Source organism: Macaca mulatta, chromosome 19, assembly GCF_049350105.2.
Source record: "Macaca mulatta isolate MMU2019108-1 chromosome 19, T2T-MMU8v2.0, whole genome shotgun sequence".
Taxonomy (NCBI): Eukaryota; Metazoa; Chordata; class Mammalia; order Primates; family Cercopithecidae; genus Macaca; species Macaca mulatta.
The window spans coordinates 4,866,708-4,886,807 of record NC_133424.1 but is presented as its reverse complement, the minus strand read 5'-3'; the positions used below and the strand labels follow the sequence as shown (position 1 = coordinate 4,886,807).

The 20,100-nt window shown below is 63.3% G+C and overlaps 1 protein-coding gene across 3 annotated transcripts; it reads left to right on the top strand.

The window, feature by feature from the left end:
- Positions 1-532: 532 nt before the first annotated feature.
- ZBTB7A (zinc finger and BTB domain containing 7A) lies at positions 533-19,863 on the top strand. 3 transcript variants are annotated; one of them, XM_002808165.4, is made up of 3 exons: positions 533-1,010; positions 12,345-13,621; positions 19,271-19,863. In XM_002808165.4, the coding sequence occupies exons 2-3, from the start codon at positions 12,360-12,362 to the stop codon at positions 19,761-19,763; spliced, it is 1,755 nt and encodes a 584-aa protein (XP_002808211.2). In that variant the 5' UTR covers positions 533-1,010; positions 12,345-12,359; the 3' UTR covers positions 19,764-19,863. The 3 variants fall into 3 exon arrangements, with proteins under 3 accessions (XP_002808211.2, XP_028695858.1, XP_014977978.1); XM_028840025.2 differs by lacking the exon at positions 533-1,010 and adding an exon at positions 1,805-2,270; XM_015122492.3 differs by lacking the exon at positions 533-1,010 and adding an exon at positions 11,611-12,219.
- Positions 19,864-20,100: the final 237 nt, after the last annotated feature.

Here is a 20,100-nt window from a genome sequence, read left to right as displayed (position 1 = left end):
GAACTCGCGAAGCCGGGAAAACAACCGCCCTCCCCGCCCCTCGCCAACCCCTTCCCCCGCTGACGCCCCTAGCGCAGCGGGGTGGAGGCGACTCCTTTATATAATCGCGGGAGGGCAGGTTGGTGGTTTCATTTAGGGACCCGGGAGCCCCGCGGACCCGAGCCGTCCTTGGCAAAGCCACCCCCCGGGGTCCCCGGCGCGGCAAGTCGCACTGAGGCCCGGGGAGGCCCAGCATCTGGCCTGCGGGGGGGCGCCCACCGCCTCGCCCCCCACCCACCCCCGGCAGCCCGGGCCGCGCGACCCACACGCCCGCGTCGCTCCTCGCTGTGCGCACCGCGCTCCCCGCCCCCGCTGCCATCCTGCCACGCCCCGGGCGTCGGGGGCACAGCCCGCGCCCCCCCGCACCCCGCCCCTGCGCAGAGGCTGGGGGCCTGTTTATCTGGAGGCCCCCACCCCCCCTCCACCCCGGGGGGCCCGCTCCCCCCGCGCCCCGGGGAGCTCTGGGGCCAGATAAGCTGGCAAGCTGGCACGGCGCCGCGCGGCGGGGCGGAGAGGTCAGAGGCGGGGGGGCGCGCCGGGGCGGGCCGGACCCCCCCCCACTTGACAAAACCTAATAACAGCCCGGTCTCCCCGGCGCAGCGGGCGAAGCCCCACGGGAGGGCAGAGACGTGGCAAGAGGGGACCTGCCGAGCCTGTTCTGGCCTCCGAGGCCGGGCTGGGGGGGGCGGGCTGGGCGTGGGGGGGCCGGCGGCTGCGGCACCTTTAAGACAAGGGAGGACCCCTCTTGCCCTCGGAGAAACCAGGAAGGGAGTCGCGAGCATCATACGGGGCTTTGGCTGTACTGTACAGTTACTGTAGGGGCAGTGACGCCGCCGCCGCCGCGCGAGGGAGCGACCAGGGCAGCGCGACGCGGGCAGAGCAAGCGCCGCGGACCCCGGAGGCGAGCGGCCGAGGGAGCCCAGTCCCAACTCCGGGCCCCGGCCCCGCGCGCCCCGGCCCGGCCCCGCGAGGTAAGTCAGCGCCCGGCGCGGCCCCCGGCACGGAGTGCAGGGCGGGGACGAGCGGGGGTCGCTGCGCCCACCGCTGCCCCCTCGGGAAGGGGAGATCCGGGGGGCCGGGGACGTTCCCCCAAGTTTCAGAGGAGGGGGTGGTTGGCAGCTGCCCGGAGGCTGGAGGCGCCCTGGATCCCGAGCGCGGGGAGGGGGCGCCACCCGGGAAGGGGAGATTGGGGGCTAAGTGCATGGGCTTGTGCGCCAGCCCCCCCCCCAACCCGGGTGCATGGCTTTTCGGGGCTCCCAGGCGCGCGGGGAGCGGGGGAGGGGAAGCAGGGCTGCATTGAGGGTGGGGGGAGCCGGCGTGGGGAGATAGGGGGGCGCGTCGCCTGCTAAGTTTCCAGCTGAAGACGAGGGGCGCTCTCGCCCCCCGGGGGCCTATTCGGTGCTGCGTGCATACGTTGGAGTTGGCCAGGATTGAGCTCCATGGGGGATGGGGGGGAGGGGGCTGAAAAAACAGGGAGGGGGGCTTTGGAAAGGAGGGGGAAGGGGTGGGGTGTTCGGGTGGGCGGGCGGGGCCGCGGGGACCTCTGGGCGTCGTAGTCCCCCCGCCGTTTGCAGCCGGCAGGTGGCAAGCGGCTTGGACTACAAGTCCCAGGATGCCCCGCGCCGGCAGCCCGCCGCGGCCCGCGGGTAGGGGCGGTGCGGAGGAGGGGCGGTGAGCGGCGGGCCGGAGAGCCAATGGGCGAGGGCCGATCGCGCGGCGCGGCGCTGGGGCGGGGCCAGCCGGCCCGGGGGCGGGGCCTGGAGCCGGGCTCCCCTCGCCGGGGGCCGGTGGCTGTCCCGGCTTCCGGCTGCGCGGCCCGCGGGCCGGCCCCCTCCCCGCCCCGGGGCCCCTCCCCGCCTGGTTGTGTAACCGTCCCCAGCCCCCCTCCCCTCGGCCCCCCGCCCGTGGGGGGGTCACCCTCCCCGCGCTCCCCGCGCTCCCCGGGGAGGGCGGCGGCCCGGGCGGCCGCGCGGTGCAGGCGAGCCCGGGGATGCGCGGCCTAGCGCAGGCCGGGCCCGGGCGTGGGGGAGGCGGGCGGGCGGACCCAGATCCGGGGTAATTTGCATCGCCCTCCCCCCAGCCCGGGTGGGGATTGGCCGCCGGCGGCGGGGGGTGGCGCGGGGCCAGGCTCACTGCCGCCTCCCGGCCCCTCGGAGGGAGCCAGCCCAGCCGCAGCCGCCGCCACCGCCGCCGCCGGGGCCGGGCCCCCTCGCCGCTGCCCCGGGAAGGAGGTAGGAGCCCCCCGCGCGGGCGAGGCAGCGGGGGCCCGCGGGCCGGGTGGGGGCCGCGCGCTGCGGCCAGGGCGGGGGAGGGGGCCGCTTCCTGCCCCCGCCCGGGCCTGACTCAGCCCCGGGTGGGGGGCCCGGCCTGGCCCCTCGCCCTGCCTGGACGGCCGTCCGGCTCCAACCCGTGGGAGGGGGCGGAGAGAGCACCCCAGTCCCCGCCGTCCGCGCCCCCAAAGCGCGTGACCCCGTCTCCTCTGGCCCGGACCCCCCCCCTTCCCCTTGACGCCACCACCACGTGCGAAGCCTGAGCCCGGGCAGGGGAGGGGGGAGCTGGTGGGATCCGGCCCCCTCCCTCCCGCTCCCTACCTCCCGGGCGGGAGACCCAGTCCCCCTGGGCCTGGGAGCCTGGCCGGGGGCTGCGCCGAGCGCAGGAGCGGGTGCCCCCCCCAGGGCCCGGGCCTCTGCGGGTTCTGGGAGGCACTGCCCGGGCTGGCTGGCGGGGGCGCACGGTGGGCCGCGGCGGGAGGGTGCTGTCCACCCGGGCCCGGGCACCCAGTCGGCGCCCACTAAATGTTGGCGAAATGCAGCCAGGAGTTGGCGGCGAGGCGGGGGGAGGCAGCAATTCCTCTCCCCCCTAGCCAGGCGGCGGAAGTCACAGAGGTGCTGGTGCCCCTGCCACCCGCGGCACCCACCTGGCTCACCCATGGGTGGCGAGCTCGTTGGGCCCCCCCACCTCCCTGCCAGCTGCCTCCGGAGAGGGCGTCGGGATTCCGTGTCAGCCCCCCCGCCCCAACCCCAGAACTGGACCAGGGCGTAACCCTGAGCGTGCCGCTCCCACACTGGGGGGTGCCTCCCCACCACCGGCCGATCACTTCCTATTGGCAAGCTGGTCTGGGAGAGGTCCCGGGGAGGCCAGGCTGGGGCAGGGGCCCAGGCCAGGCCAGGCCTAGGCCCAGCCCTGCTGCTGCGGGAGCCTGAGGGCTTCAGGCCGGGGGCGTTTGTCCCCGAGGGCCACCCCCCATGGGGCCCCGAGAGCACCTATCGGCGAGGCCGGGGCCTCTGTTTACCACCAGCCATCGCTGTGGAGACAGAGCCTGGGGGAGAAGGGGGGGCAGGAGCCGGTCGCTGGAAAAGCGAAGTCTAAGGAAGGAAAGAAGAGCCAACCGGGACACTGACATTTTAATCCGTGGGTCGGTCCGGGGGGTATTTATTATTCAGTTCCGATTGGCTGCGTGGCGGCCAGTCAGCACCCGGGCCCGGGCGGGCAGCCACGCATCGGCAGAGGCCCGCGGGCGGCCGCAGGCGGTGGATGAGTCCTTTGCTCTGTGCGGGAGACTGAGGCCCGGCCGGCCGAGGCAGAGCCCAGTCTGGGGCCTGGTGGGGAAGGTTCCTGGGGTGATCACAGTCCCTGCTGGGTTTTTTGTTGTTGTTGTTTGTTTGTTTCTTTTCTTTCCTTGAGTCCCTCTGACCTATAGCTGGGTCCACCTGGTGGCAGATCCCCGTTGCCATAGGAGGAGGAAACTGAGGCCAGGAGGGGAGGTCGCATGTAAGCTTGAAAACTCCGGAGGTTAGATCAAGCCTCGGAGCAGGTGCTGGTGCTGGGCAGGGGAGACTGAGGTGTAAGGGGAAGCAGAGAGCGGCCCAAGGTCACTCAGGTGGAGTCAGAGCTGCCCCCTGTGCACCATCCTTCCAGCTCGGGGCCTGTCCAAAGTCTCCTCCCGCCGTGTGGTGGCTGAGGGGCGCCTGCTCCACCGAGGGGCGCCTGCCCACCTGTCTTTGAGCAGGGCCAGAGGTTGGCAGTAGAGGCTCAACTGCAGGCACCTGCCTGCAAATGGAGCGTCACCGACACAGGCTTATTAAACCCTGTGTCCGAAGATGACATTGAGGCTCAGAGAGGGCCAGCATGGCTCCCAAGGTCACACAGCACGAGCCACAGCCCTCTCGCCTCCCTGCCTCACCAGGCAGGCCCTTGCTGGCGCACGTGCGTATGAGGCCCCTCTCCAATCCTGCCGAGCAGGGCTCTGGGTTTTACGACCAGAGGAGACCGAGGTCACCTCACCAGAGCCGGCCCTCTGCAGCCCAGATGCTCCAAGGAGGGCTCCTCGGGTTGAAATGCCGGCACGCTTGCTCTGCGACATTGGACGAGCCCCGTGACCCCTGCAGCCGGGGTGTACTGTGTGCATGGGACTGAGGAGGGTCCCCCAGCTGGTGCCTGCAAAGTCACCCTTGTTGTCTTTTCTTCTCCGTGGCGGAAACTCCCAGGTCAGCTCAGGGCATGCCAGAGACCTGAGTGTGGGGTGTGGGTCAGAGCTGAGTGAGACACCTGCACCCCCACCTGTCACCTGCCAGCCCATAAACCGCCCTGCAGTAGCCCTGGGCAACAAGGACCAGAGGAACGAGCTTGGGTGGGGGTGAGCATGGTCCAATCCCAGCCCAGCCCTTGGGCCCACCCTGGGCAGTCACTCCCCCTCTGCCAGCCTCAGTCTTCCCATCGGGACAGTGGGGAGATGGTCGTCAGCCCTAGAGGGTTCCCTCACTGGGGCCTTGGGAATGTTTGTTGAGCGACTGCTGTGCACTGTGTCAGGCCTGTGGGGAGCTGTCTTGAAAGCTGCAGGGGCAGAGGCCCCTCCCTGTGCGGCCCATGTCAGCTGGACTCCAGCCCTGCCCCGGGCTCCCTTGCAAGGCGACTCTGAGGGTATGAGAATAAGCCGTCCTTCCTCTTAGCCCCCAGGGTAGGGGGATTTCATCTCCTGCTGGTATCCGGGGGCCAGGAAAGGGTATGGAAGGAGCTGTGGGAGGACTAGTCAGGCAGGCCGGAGCCAGATGGACAGCCTCAAATTCCAGTTCTGCTGTGTGACCCTCGCCAAGCTGCTCCCCCTCTCTGATCCCATTCCCCATCTGCAAAATGGGGCACAGACACAGATCCTGCCTTCCAGCACTGTGGGCGCCGGCGCATACCGTGGATCTCTGGGGCGATTATTGAGGCCCAGCCTCCCCCAGCTGCTGGGAGGAGCAGCTCTGGCCCTTGGGCCCCAAGCGCCGAGTCCAGAGCCCCAAAGCGCAGAAGGTGCCCCTCAGAGAATCCGGCGCTCGGGAGGAGCGTGGCCAAAGGACCGGCCCCTCCATCTGTCCCCCCAGCAGGCTGTGGACGGCCACTCAGTGGAAGTGTCGCCACCCACGCCTTTCTGGTTTGACTGGAAAACAAGGCCCATCCCACCTATCAGGATGCCTGAGAGAAGGATCCGGCCGGATTCTGCAGGCCGCTGGCCTCCCGGGCTGAGCCTTCCACCTGCTCAGGAGAGGGTGGGGGTGGGGCAGGTATCTCCAGGTGACAAGCAGGCCTCCCTCAGGGGAGGGAGAGAGAGGTCACCCCGGCCTCTCACAGGCATCTCGGCTAAGCAGGTGCAGCCTGGGCTGATGGCAGGGTGGACAAGGATGGGCTTCCGAGAGTCTGGCCTTGCTTGCCCCCAGTGACGGGAAGCTCAGCCCCTCCACTGTCAAGTTGTGAAGTTTCTCTTGGAACCTGGGTTCAGGCTGCAGTCTGGGCTTCCTGGCCCATGACACCTCAGATTGTGGGAACAGGGTGGGCCTCAGTCCCACCCATGAGTTGGGCGTCAGATAGGATCCCTCTGGCCTCCTCATCGCTGCCCCCATCCCCGCCGTCACACTTCCCACTGGGCCCCGCCGCCTTCCTGCCTCTGGCCCTTTAAGTCCCGGGCAGGAAGCCCCTCCCCATTTAGGGCAATAAATGGATACGTAAAATGGCCGAGGGCCTGTTTGCTCCATGTCTGGCCCAGAGGGAGGCTTGCGGGCGAGGGCAGGCGGGCAGGGGGCGGGCTGGCAGCTGGCAGCCACCCCAGGCCGTTGGTGCCCCCCGATCGGGACACTGCATTCCTGTCCCATTAAACCCAGGCCGAGGACTGGGCCAGGCGGGGCTTGGCACCAGGTCAGGGCGGGGTTACCCGTCGGGACTAACCTTGCAACACAGGCCTCTGGGCGGGGAGGGGGCGGGGGCTGCCGGGTGCGGGCCTGGCAGCCGCACCTGCACACCAGGCTTGCAATGTGACCTTGGGCTGGCCGCCCACCCTCTCTGGGCCTGGTTTCCCCTTCCAGCTTCCTCCTCAGACCCCACCACTCACTCCCTTGGTAGGTGAGGAGGGGACTGAATTCCCGGAATAGCATTCAGGAGCAAAGTTCCCATCCGCCAGGGGCGGTGAACGGCCTGGCGATGTGTTTTGGGGACTGGCTCTGGCGCGCAGTAGGTCCCTGGGCTAAGTTTGCTGAATGGATGTGAGCGGGGACCCTGACCACAGTGGGGGGCCCCTTTCCACTGTCACGTCCCCCAGGAGACGGAGGCTCAGAGAGGTCTCGCATCTTGCCCAAGGTCACACAGCGTGGAGGTGGGGGAGCTGAGGCTTGAACCCGAGCTGCTCTGTGCAGCACGTAGAAGGGGTGAGAGGTCCCTTTGGCCTCGTTCTCTGCTCTCCCTGGGCAGGGGGTTGGGTGGGGGCCCTGAGCCCCTCATTAGACGGCCCCCTGCTCCAGGAAGTGGCCTTGGGGAAGGTGGCGGGTGGCAGTTACCTGCCCAGCCCTCACCTTGTCATGTGACCTTGGGGAGGCCCCTGGCTCCCACACCCTGCACTAGCGATGCAGCCTCGTCTCAGCCGGTCCCCCTTCCCCGGTCGCCCACCTCCAGGCCTCCGTTCCTGATGCTCCCTGTGCTGGGGCGCCCTTCTCGGGATGCCGGTGTCCTTCCTGGGCGACACCTGCTACTGCCTGAGCCATGTCAGGGAGCTTCCGAGCTCACGGCACATCCCCAGCAGAGCTGGGAGTGGCAGCCGCCCAGGTCAGAGGGCTGCTGTGTGACCTCGACTGGGCCACCTCACCTCTCTGAGCCTCTCAGGGACCTGGGAAGACGAAGGGAAGGTGCCCAGTTAGTTTGGGAGCACAGAGGAGGCCAAAATGCGGCCTGGGTGCCGTGGCTCTTGACAGACGCTACAGCAAGTGACCCTTAGGTTAGATGGGAGGTGGGACTGGTAGGCTGCACCGCCCCCTAGTTCTGAGTAGGCCCTGCAGCCAGCTGGGCGGGCCCGGGCGTGGGCTGTCTCTGGTTTATCCAGCAGTTTGCTGCGCCCCTACTGTGCGCCGCCCTCCCTGGGAGTGGCCCAGCGGGAGGAGGGCGCCCCACCTCCAGCCCAGGAGGGGCCTGCCAGGGCCTGCCCCTCGGCCGCCGAGTCAGCACCGAGCAGCCCCGGAAATCCCACGGAGGCCAGCGCGGGGGAGGAGTTGTGATGAAAGATGGGGCCCCGGGTGGGTGTGGGCCGAGCCCAGGGGACCCTGGCCGGCAGGGGTGGGAACCTGGCTGGCGTGGGGCTGGGGCTTCCCGGAGGAGGGGAATGAAACCACCGCCTCCGGAGGCGTGTACCGTGTGTCGGGCGCACAGTGGGGCTTCAGCACTTGGGGACTTTCTACTGCCAAGACTTTGCAGCGCCCCCGAGGGTGCCCTGCCTGGGCCCGGCCTCCCCCTTTCTCGCCTCGGAGGGAGGGTCTTCGGCCTTTTCCTTAGGGGAGGCCTCCAGGAGGCCCAGGTGGGGGCAGTGGCGCAGGGCGTGGCCAGCAGGTGGCTTGTGTTCCTTGAGTGAGGGTGTGGGTCAGTTGTCTCAGAGCGAGTTTAGTTTCCAGGGTGAGGGCAGGGCCTTGCCCTGAGTGGGTGGGGGGCCAGCCCCTCCATCATTTTCTGGCCCCCAGCCCCAGGGAGTCAGCCCTGCCAGGCACCCTTAGGCTGCAGGCCTCTCTGGGCCCCGGCGTTCTCATCTGTAAAACGTGGCCACGGTCCTCTCGTGGGAGCTTTCCTTGGCTGACATCACCCGGGGCCTGACTGCTTCGAGGGAGGGCCTCAGTGATATTTAGGGGGGGAATAGGGACCCAAGACAGGGTCCCAGGCTGGAGAGGGCAGAGACTGGGACCCCCGGACCCAACCTGGAGATGGAATCTTCACACCGGTGGGGTCTCCCGGAGGTGACTCAGCCACCTGGATTATTTTGGGCCCATCCTCCAGGACCCAGGAAAGATAGCTCCCAGCCACTCCAGAGCGGGGGCCTTGGTCACCTGAGGGGAAGAGCGGCCCAGCAGGCCCGGGGTGGCCATCTTGGGGCGTTGGTGGCCTGGGTCAGAGGTCTGCCCCATGCAGGGGTGGGCAGGAGGGCCCGGGCCCGTCTGATCCGGAGCTCCATCTGCTCACGCGCTCCCCGCGGCCCGGGGCCAGACGGCAGATGGTGGCAGGGGGTGGACACCACCAAAGGGGGCTCCTCAGAGGCTTCCTAGGACCGAGCCTTGGGTGGGGTCGCCCCCCTCCTGCCCTCCCTGCTCCCAGCAGCCACATCTGAGCCCACCGCCCCACCACAGGCCTCGGAGTGGACGGGGGCGCTGAGCAGCTGGGCCCTGGGCCGAGGCTGGAAGGAGGGAAGGAAGGCGGGTGGAGGGGCCTGGGGAGCGTGGTGGCACTGAGCAAGCTCACAAAGGCCTCTGTGTCGCCCGGCAGCTCAGGCCCAGCGCTGAGGGCCCCGGGCTTTGGGTCCGGCTGGACCGACACTGTGCCTCCCTCGTGGGGCCTGGCTCAAGCTCGTCAGCGTCAGAGCCTGCCTCGGCTGCCGGGCTGGGGGACAGGAGGGTCCGGTGGCCTGGAGGAGGCTGTGAAAGGCCCAGCTCAGGCCCTCTCCCCAGGGGCCTTGCCCAGAGGCTCTGGCCCGAGAGCCACCGGCCGGCCTGGAGGAATGTGAGCTGTGCTGGGTGACTCGGGGCAGCCGGGGGCTCCCAGGAGAGGGCGGAGGGGTGGGGACAGGGGCCAGAGGGTTGCACAAGCTCTGAGTGGGTGGATGAGTCACAGCCAAGGGGAAGGCGGAAAAAAGGGAGGGGGAGAAAGGGGTGGGACAGACACAGTCCCCCCAGGGCCCAGCACTGCCCGAAACCTCTGCCCATTTGACAGATAGGTAGACTGAGGCCCAGAGAGGGCCAAGGCCTTGCCTGGGACTGAACAGCTCAGCTGGGGCGGCTGAGAGTTGAGGAGGGGCTGCCAGGTGGGCCTGTGGGCAGGCAGGAGGTGGCTAGGGGTTCCCCCAGCTCCCTGCTCTTCCCGGGCTACAGCCCGCTCTCTGTTACTCACAGCTAGGGCTGAGCCCTATGCTGGGGGATCTGAGGGGCAGGAAGGGGTTTAGCCTGCAGAGTCACTGGCCCTGCCCGGACGGGGCACACCCACGATGGCCTTGACCTCTTCTGGGTTTCGGCACTGGGTCCCTGTGCCTGGGCTGCCACACCCCTTCCTGCTGACTCAGAGCCCCCTGAAAAGGACCAGGCCCCACCAGGAGGCAGGAGGCAGGGCTGGGGAGGCCAAAGGGTCGGCTCTTAGGTCCACCCCCGGTTTGAGTTCAGACGCAACTGTGGCCTCATGGTGGGGCCTCGGGCAAGTGGCCTCAGCCCATGATGGAGTGGGTGTTGCTGGTGGGGTTTGGGCGGAACCGGCGGGAAGTACGTGTTATGTGTTGTTGTTGTTGTTGGTTTTTTTTTTTTTTTTTGAGATGGAGTCTTGCTCTGTCACTAGACTGGAGTGCTGTGGCACAATCTAGGTGGCTCACTGCAGCCTTCACCTCCTGGGTTCAAGTGATTCTCCTGCCTCAGCCTCCCTATAGTTGGGACTATAGGCGTGAGCCACCACGCCCTGCTAATTTTTTGTTAGAGATGGGGTTTCACCATATTGCCCAGGATGGTCTCCATCTCTTGAGCTTGTGATCCACCCGCCTTGGCCCCTCAAAGTGCTAGGATCACAAGCGTGAACTGCCGCGCCCGGCCAAAGTAGGTGTTTTGTAAAGGTCACTGCGTGGCCTCCCCTCTGTATCGGCCGAAGCCCATGCTCAGACCAACAGGAAAATGGCTCAAATCAGGGCACTTTTTTCGAGCACCTACTGTGTGCTCCTGTAGCACCTCGGAGTGCCCTTTCCTTATTTATTTATTTATTTATCCAAGAAGGAGTTTTGCTCTTGTTGTCCAGGCTGGAGTACAATGGCGCAACCTCGGCCTCCCAGGTTCAAGCGATTCTCCTGCCTCAGCCTCCCGAGTAGCTGGAATTACAGGCATGCGCCACCACGCCCGGCTAATTTTGTATTTTTAGTAGAGACGAGGTTTCACCATGTTGGTCAGGCTGGTCTTGAACTCCCGACCTTACGTGATCTGCCCACCTTGGCCTCACAAAGTGCTGGGATTACAGGTGTGAGCCACAGCGCCCAGCCCTTTTTTTTTTTTTTTAATTAATTAATTTATTTTTTTGAGATGGAGTCTTGCTCTGTTGTCCAGGCTGGAGTGCAGTGGCTCCATCCAGGCTCACCGCAACCTCCGCCTCCCGGGTTCAAGTGATTCTTCTGCCTCAGCCTCCTACTCGAGTAGCTGGCATTACAGGCACGCGCCACCATGCCTAGCTGATTTTTTTTTTTTAAGATGGAGTCTCGCTCTGTGGCCCAAGCAGGAGTGCAGTGGTGCAGTCTCGGCTTACTGCAACCTCCATCTCCCGGGTTCAAGCGATTCTTCCGCCTCAGCCTCCTGAGTAGCTGGGATTACAGGCGTGTGCCACCATGCCCATCTATTTTTGTATTTTTAGTAGAGATGGGGTTTCACTGTGTTAGCCAGGATGGTCTTGATCTCCTGACCTGGTGATCCGCCCGCATCGGCCTCCCAAAGTGCTGGGATTATAGGTGTGAGCCACCGCACCCAGCCTAATTTTTGTATTTTTATTAGAGACAGGGTTTCACCATGTTGGCCAGGCTGGACGCTGGTCTTGAACTCCTGACCTCAAGTGATCTGCCCACCTCACCCTCCCAAAAATGCTGGAATTACAGGTGTGAGCACCGAGCCCGGCCTCAAAGTCCCCTTTCAACAGGCATTCCCGGGGGTCGTCCTGGGAGGGGTGGTGCCAGTGTGCCTGTGACACTTAAGCGCCCAGTGTGGGTTTTGCCGGCATAATCTCACGCTGATGAGACAGAACAGGGCATCTGACTGCTCTTGGGCACAGCTGGGGAAACTGAGGCTGGTGGGGGGCAGGACACCTGACTGTCCTCATGCACAGCTGGGGAAATTGAGGCTGGAGGCAGGACATCTGGCCGCCTTCGTGTACAGATGGGAAACAGGCCGGGAGTGGGACACCTGATCACCTTCCTGTACAGCTGGGGAAACTGAGGCCGGGGACAGGACATCTGATTGCTTTTGTGCACAGCTGGGGAGACAGGCTGGGGGAGGCAGGATATCCGACCGTTCTCATGCACATCTGGGGAAACTGAGGCTAGAGAATAGGACATTTGACTGCCCTTGGGAACAGCTGGGTAAACTGAGGCTGGGGAGCCAGGACATCTGGCTATCCTCATGCACAGATGGAAAACTGAGTCTTGGCCAGGTGCAGTGACTCATGCCTGTAATCTTAGCACCTTGGGAGGCAGGGGCGGTTGGATATTTGAGGCCAGGGTTTTTTGTTTTGTTTTGTTTTTCTTGAGAGGGAGTCTCACTCTGTCGCCCAGGCTGGAGTGCAGTGGTGCGATCTCACTGGTTCATGCCATTCTCCTGCCTCATCCTCCCAGTAGCTGGGACTACAGGCCCCCGCCACCATACCCGGCTAATTTTGTGTATTTTTTAGTAGAGACAGGGTTACAGTGTGTTAGCCAGGATGGTCTTGATCTCCTGACCTCATGATTCGCCCGCCTCGGCCTCCCAAAGTGCTGGAATTACAGGCGTGAGCCACCGCGCCAGGCCGAGGCCAGGGTTTTGAGAACAGCCTGGCCAACATGATGAAAGCTCTTCTCTACTAAAGACACACCAAAAAAGAAAAGAGGCTGGAGGCAGGACATGTATCGCTTTGGTGCACAGCTGGGGAAGCTTGGGCTGGAAAGGCGTGACATCTGACCGCCTTCACGTGCAGGTGGGAATCGAGGCTGGGGAAGCAGGGTGGAACGCTGCTTCTCAAGGGCCTCGGGCCCTCGTCAGTGGGCACAGGAACCCCCGCACCCCGACTCACGAGCACCCTCTTCCTCCCCACTGCTGCAGGTCTCGGCGCGGAAGATGGCCGGCGGCGTGGACGGCCCCATCGGGATCCCGTTCCCCGACCACAGCAGCGACATCCTGAGTGGGCTGAACGAGCAGCGGACGCAGGGCCTGCTGTGCGACGTGGTGATCCTGGTGGAGGGCCGCGAGTTCCCCACGCACCGCTCGGTGCTGGCCGCCTGCAGCCAGTACTTCAAGAAGCTGTTCACGTCGGGCGCGGTGGTGGACCAGCAGAACGTGTACGAGATCGACTTCGTCAGCGCCGAGGCGCTCACCGCGCTCATGGACTTCGCCTACACGGCCACGCTCACCGTCAGCACGGCCAACGTGGGTGACATCCTCAGTGCCGCCCGCCTGCTGGAGATCCCCGCCGTGAGCCACGTGTGCGCCGACCTCCTGGACCGGCAGATCCTGGCGGCCGACGCGGGCGCCGACGCCGGGCAGCTGGACCTTGTAGATCAAATTGATCAGCGCAACCTCCTCCGCGCCAAGGAGTACCTCGAGTTCTTCCAGAGCAACCCCATGAACAGCCTGCCCCCCGCGGCCGCCGCCGCCGCCGCCAGCTTCCCGTGGTCCGCCTTCGGGGCGTCCGATGATGACCTGGATGCCACCAAGGAGGCCGTGGCCGCTGCCGTGGCCGCCGTGGCCGCGGGCGACTGCAACGGCTTAGACTTCTATGGGCCGGGCCCCCCGGCCGAGCGACCCCCGACGGGGGACGGGGACGAGGGCGACAGCAACCCGGGTCTGTGGCCGGAGCGGGATGAGGACGCCCCCACCGGGGGTCTGTTTCCGCCGCCGGTGGCCCCGCCGGCCGCCACGCAGAACGGCCACTACGGCCGGGGCGGAGAGGAGGAGGCCGCGTCGCTGTCGGAGGCGGCCCCCGAGCCGGGCGACTCTCCGGGCTTCCTGTCGGGAGCGGCCGAGGGCGAGGACGGGGACGGGCCCGACGTGGACGGGCTGGCGGCCAGCACGCTGCTGCAGCAGATGATGTCCTCGGTGGGCCGGGCGGGGGCCGCGGCGGGGGACAGCGACGACGAGTCGCGGGCCGACGACAAGGGCGTCATGGACTACTACCTGAAGTACTTCAGCGGCGCCCACGACGGCGACGTCTACCCGGCCTGGTCGCAGAAGGTGGAGAAGAAGATCCGAGCCAAGGCCTTCCAGAAGTGCCCCATCTGCGAGAAGGTCATCCAGGGCGCCGGCAAGCTGCCGCGGCACATCCGCACCCACACGGGCGAGAAGCCCTACGAGTGCAACATCTGCAAGGTCCGCTTCACCAGGTGAGCTGCCCGCCGCGGGGGTGGCGCCGCCCTGCTCCCTGCCCCGGCATCGGCCACTCGCAGGCCCCTCCGCGCCTCTCTCCCTGCACCGCACGCACACTTGCACGCAGACGCACGGACACATGCACATGCACACAGACACATACACACACACATGCGTGCCACGTACAGACGCACACACAAGACACGCAGACGTGCAGATGCATATATGCACATGCACACAGACTCGTACACAGACACATGCATGCCACATACACACAGACACGTGCACACGCAGACACGCACACAGACTCACACATGCATGCCAGGTACACATCCACACACCCAGACGCGCACACGCACATGCACAGACATGTACACGCACATGCACACACATGCATGCCACTTGCATATGCATACAGACGCACACGCACTACACGTGCACATGCACAGATGCACATGCGCACACACATGCTACACAGACACATGCAGACACATGCACACCACATACACATGCACATACAGACGCACATGCACACACACACGTGCACACAGACACGCACACGGATAGACGTGCACACAGAAACATGCACGCAGGCACATGCACACAGACATGTACATGCACAGACATACACACACATATGTGCAGACATTGCAAACATGCACCCACGGACATACGTGCACACACATGCACACAGACATACCCCACCTCTTGGGCCCAAAGCCACTGCTTCCCTAACCCACGTGCCTGTTAAGAACAACCTAGACTAGGCCCTGCCCTTGTGTGTGGACATCCCGGTGGGTGACAGCGCAGGCCAGACATAAGATGACAGCCAGGTCATATGCAAAGCGTGCCGGACAGGGTTGAGCTGCGGGAGGTCTCGGGAAGGTACAGTCGCTCTTCCTCCCTGGAGGGCTGATTCTTCTCTTCTGCACTTTTGGATGTTTTTCTGTTTCTGCTTTGGGAGAGGGTGACAGAACCTCAGGCTTAGGGAGGGAGAGCCCAGGCTGTTGAGCGGTTTCTGAGTTTCCCGTGAGCCTGGGTAATTTGCTTCAATCAGCCAACATTTATGAAGCATCTGCTGGTGCCAGGCCTGTTCTAGGCGCCGGGGACAGGCCTTGCTGGAACCCGAAGGAGCTGTAGGAAAGGGCGTTCCAGGCAGAGGGAACAGTCAGTGCAGAGGCCCTGAGGCCAGCTCAGCTTGAAAGATCACCGTGCCCCTGTGGGAGCCACGGGGCTTGGTCCCTAAACAGCAGGAGTTCAAGGCCAGGTCGGGGCAGTTTGCGATTTGGTCTCAGGAGTCCAGAGGTGGCTGGCTAGGCCTCGTAGATCCCCATGGCTGTAGCGGTGGGGGCAGGGGGCTGACAGGCAGGGACCTGGCCAGGCCGGGTGACTCAGCACCACCCCCTGCCCCCCGCCCGCCCTGGGGTTCCCCCAGCCACGCCCACCGAGGCTGAAGAAAGAGGCCATTGTCCCAGCTCCCAGCCGCACCCCGTAGGGACAGGAACTGGGACTGACCCCTCCCCAGCACCCCGGCCCCCTCCCCAGCAGGCCAGGAGAGGAGGGTGCGGCCTGGACTCCGGCGCCCAGGAGTGCCAGGCAGGGGGCAAAGGGCACTTTGGGAGGCAGGCAGTGTAGCTGGTGGCTTACTCCTCCTTGGTGAGGTTGGGGTACTGGAGGTCTTGGGGGGCGCCTCTTCCTCCAGGCAGGGTTCACTGTGGGTTCGTCTCTGAGCTCAGGAAGAGCAGCTTGGTGGGGTGCAGAGAACCAGGGTCTGCAGAGGGGACCGGGCTGAGCGAAGGTGATGGCCCCCATCCTGCCTCCCTGGCCACAGGCCACAGGCCACAGACCTGGTTTCATTCTGACTCGGGCACTGCTGGCTATCCCACCCAACCTAGGGCTGATCCCCTCAGTCAGGGAAACTGAGGCTTAGAGAGGGACAATTGTTGAGGCCTCTTCCACCCCAATTTAGACCCACCTGCTTCCTCTTTTCCCCCACCCCGTGCCCGGATCCCCCCTCCCCAGGGCACCAGCACCCCCACCCTCCAAAAGCCTGGGAGCCCGAGGCCCCTCTGAGTCACAGCAGGGCGTTGAGTAAGTGGGGCCTGTGGTGGCCGGGGCTATAATTACCCAGGCTGGGGCTCGGGGTGATGAAACTAGGGATACCTCCGCCCCCACCCCACCTCTGTGTGGCCCTCTAGCCTGCTGTGCAGCCCTAGGCAAGTCCCTTCCTCTCTCTGGGCCTCCCAGGCTCATCTGGGGAGTCTCTGCACAGTTCTAGAAAAACCTATGGCTGCCGTCCCCTCTGTGACCCCGGCCCTGGGCCAGATCTAGGCAGGGCAGCCTGGAGACCTCTCCGTGGGCTCTGCAGAAGGTGATCAGTAAACCAGAGGCCTGGAGGTTGGTAACAGACCTGGTTAGGCCAGGGTTCTGTTAGCAAGTTACCATGTGCTGTTGGCTTCAGTGGGCAGCAAGGCTAGAGATAAGGTAGGGATCTGGTTGCAAAGGGCCAGGCCTTGACCCTCAGGGCAACAGAGCCAAGGAGGGGTTAAAGTTAGGGACACCACCTCTGTAGCTGGTCCCAGGGGGAAGGACTTAGGGCTGGAGGAACCCAGAGGGGAGCCAGGTCTTTGGGAATTAGGAAAGATAGAGGGGCATTCAAGGTAGGGCTTTGAGGGATGAATAGGAGTTTGCCAGTCCCCACACTAAAGAAGTCCTCAGTCTGTTGAGTGTGACAAGGAAGAAATCCAAAGTAGCTCAGATGTGGAGCACAATAGGCAGCAGCAAGGAACAGGTCAGATTCTAGCCAGGGCTCTTAAGACCCAGGGCTCCCTCCTGCCCTCTGGATCCCAGGAAGGAGTACACTTTATTATTATGGATTGGCATCATGCAATGGGAATAGGCAAGACACCTACTTTTTTTTTTTTTTTTTTTGAGGTGAGTCTTGCTCTGTCGCACAGGCTGGAGTGCAGTGGCGCGATCTCAGCTCACTGCAACCTCCACCTCCCAGGTTCAAGCGATTCTCCTGCCTCATCCTCCCAAGTAGCTGGGATTACAGGCGCCCACCACCACCATGCCCGGCTAATTTTTTTGTGTGTTTTTAGTAGAGACGGGGGTTTCACCATGTTGGCCAGGCTGGTCTCAAACTCCTGACCTCAGATGATCTGCCTGCCTCAGCCTCCCAAAGTGCTGGGGTTACAGGCCTGAGACACCACGCCCAGCCAGCAAGCCACCTACATATTTTAACATTTTCTGACAACCCCGTTCAAAAAAAAGTCAAAGGGAGTTGGTGAAAGTGACTTGAAACATTTTACCTAACCCAGTAGATGCATTTCCATGTGTAGTCAATATGCAAGATCCTCAGTGAGCAATTTTACATCACCTTTTGCATATCAAGTCTTCAAAAGCTGGGGTGCCTTTTGCACTTCCAGCACACATCAGTTCAGAGTGGCCACATTCCAAGGGTTCAGGAGCCACCTAGGCCACAGGCACCCCAGGGCTGATATGGTGACTGCCTTTGTAGGCTAAAGGCGCCAGGCTGAGCTGGGTCCACACTGCCCCCGTGGGGCGAGATGGGTAGGGAGGGGCCCCTGCTATCTCAGGGCTCATGGTCCAATCAGGAAGACAGGAGAAATAAGGAAATCAATAGAAGCAAGATAGACTAGCCAGGTGTGGGGGCTCACGCCTGTAATCCCAGCACTTTGAGAAGCCATGGCAAGCGGATCACTTGAGGTCAGGAGTTCAAGACCAACCCAGCCAACATGGTGAAAATCCTGTCTCTATTAAAAATACAAAAATCAGCCAGGTGTGGTGGTGCACGCCTGTGATCCCAGCATTTTGGGAGGCCAAGGCAGGTGGATCACCTGAGGTCAGAAGTTCGAGACCAGCCCGGCCAACATGGTGAAACCCCATCTCTACTAAAAATACAAAAATGAGCCAGGTGTGGTGGCAGGGGCCTGTAATCCCGGCTAGGCAAGAGAATTGCTTGAACCCGAGAGACGGAGGTTGCAGTGAGCCGAGATCATGCCACTGCGCTCCAGCCTGGAAGATAGAGCGAGACTCAATCTCAAAAAACAAAACAACAACAACAAAAAACAAGAGTCAGATGATGATGGCAGGAGGATAGAGACAGGGCTGGGGAAGGAGGCCAAATTTGAGCCCAAATTTGACTGTGAAGATCCAGGAGGATAAAAGAAAGTGCCCCAGACAGTGGGAACAGCACCTGCAAAGGCTCCCGGGTAGCTTATGCTTTGCATGTCAGGGTGGAGCCCAGATAGGGGAGTGACACTGAAGTGAGGGGAGAGTGGGCGGTCCTGGGTGCCATGGGGTGGGGACTCGGTTACTAGGGTGACCAACTGCCCCACTTTGTCCCAGACAGAGGGGTTTCCCATGATGCAGGACTTTCAGTACTAAAACCAGAACAGTTGGTCACCCTATCTGTCACCAAACACCTCGGCCACCGCCAGCCTCAAGAGGGCAGGGATAATCGCCTGTCTTGTTCCCTGCGGTATTTTCAGCACCTGGAACAGGGCCTGGCCCTCAGCAGGCACTTGGCAAAGGTCTGGGGCATGAATGAAGGCACCAGGCACTGGCTGGCCTCGTCCTACCTCAGGGGTAGGGGCAGGATGGAGTGGCAGAAGCCCACTGTCTCCTTCTGCCATAGGGAAGGGGGTTCAGGATGGGCATGGTGGCTCACACCTGTAATCCCAGAGCTTTGGGAGGCCGAGGTGAGAGGATCGCTTGAGCCCAGGAGTTTGAGATTAGCCTGGGCAACATAGCTCGACCCGCATCTCTCAAACTTACATATATATATATAATATATATATATATATATATTTTATATATATATTATATATATATATGTTGGCTTGAGCCCAGGAGTTCGAGGCTTCAGGGAACCGTGATCACGCCACTGCCCTCCAGCCTGGGGGACAAAGCCAGACCCTGTCTCTCTTTTTTTTTTTTTTTTTTTTTTTTTGAGACAGTCTCGTTCTGTCACTGAGGCTGGAAGGCAGTGGCATGATCTTGGCTCACTGCAACCTCCACTTCCCAAGTAGCTGGGATTATAGGCCTGCGCCACCACGCCTGGCAAAATTTTTTTTTTGAGACGGAGTTTTGCTCTTACTGCTGCAACCTCCACCTCCCAGGTTCAAGTGATCCTCCTGCCTCAGCCTTCCTAATAGCTGGGATTACAGGTGCCTGGCACCATGCCTGACTAATTTTTTTTTTTTTTTTTTTTTTTTTTTAGTGGAGACAGGGTTTCACCATGTTGATCAGGCTGGTCTCAAACTCCTGGCCTCAAGTGATCCGTCTTCCTCAGCCTCCCAAAGTGCTGGGATTACAGGCGTGAGCCACCATGCCTGGCCTAGACCCTGTCTCTTAAAAAGTTAAAAAAGGAAAGGAAACGGGGTTCAGAGAGGCTTAGCATTTTCCCAAGGCCGCACAGCACGCGGGGTCCGAGCCCCTCTTCAGATGTTCAGAATGCGAAGTCGCCCCCATTCGTTCCGTTTTTCGAGGAACCGTCCCCATCGGGGCGCCGAAACCTCTGGTGCACGGTCCGTGTTCTGCCAGGGCGGTCCGGGGCCTGCCGCGCGTCCGTGTGGGTCCCTGGGCGGGGATCGGGGGTCCCCGGCCCCGCTGACCGTGCCCGCCCCGTGCCCCGTCCACAGGCAGGACAAGCTGAAGGTGCACATGCGGAAGCACACGGGCGAGAAGCCGTACCTGTGCCAGCAGTGCGGCGCCGCCTTTGCCCACAACTACGACCTGAAGAACCACATGCGCGTGCACACGGGCCTGCGCCCCTACCAGTGCGACAGCTGCTGCAAGACCTTCGTCCGCTCCGACCACCTGCACAGACACCTCAAGAAAGACGGCTGCAACGGCGTCCCCTCGCGCCGCGGCCGCAAGCCCCGCGTCCGGGGCGGGGGGCCCGACCCCAGCCCGGGGGCCACCGCGACCCCCGGCGCCCCCGCCCAGCCCAGCTCCCCCGACGCCCGGCGCAACGGCCAGGAGAAGCACTTTAAGGACGAGGACGAGGACGAGGACGTGGCCAGCCCCGACGGCTTGGGCCGGTTGAATGTAGCGGGCGCCGGTGGAGGAGGTGACAGCGGAGGTGGCCCCGGGGCCGCCACCGACGGTAACTTCACAGCCGGACTCGCCTAAAAACCAAAAAGAGAAAACAGAAACCCGAGAGAGAGAGAGAGAGACAGAGAGAGAGAAAAAAAATCACCTACCACCCCCCCAAAAACACAAAAAAAGAAAATCTATCTATATACAGATATCTATATCTATATATATATATACAGATATATATATATGACGCGTCACAGAATCTAGGGTAGCGCTTTCTCAGATTTCCCTCCTTTCTGACGTTTTTCTCCCTCCACAGGGGCCCCGGCCCTCCCTGGCTCCCCTTCCCCCCCACCACCCCATCGCTGGGTTTCGGGGCTTGGTTTGGGGTTTTTTGTAGGACACAAGGAATCCGAGACCCCGCACAGCC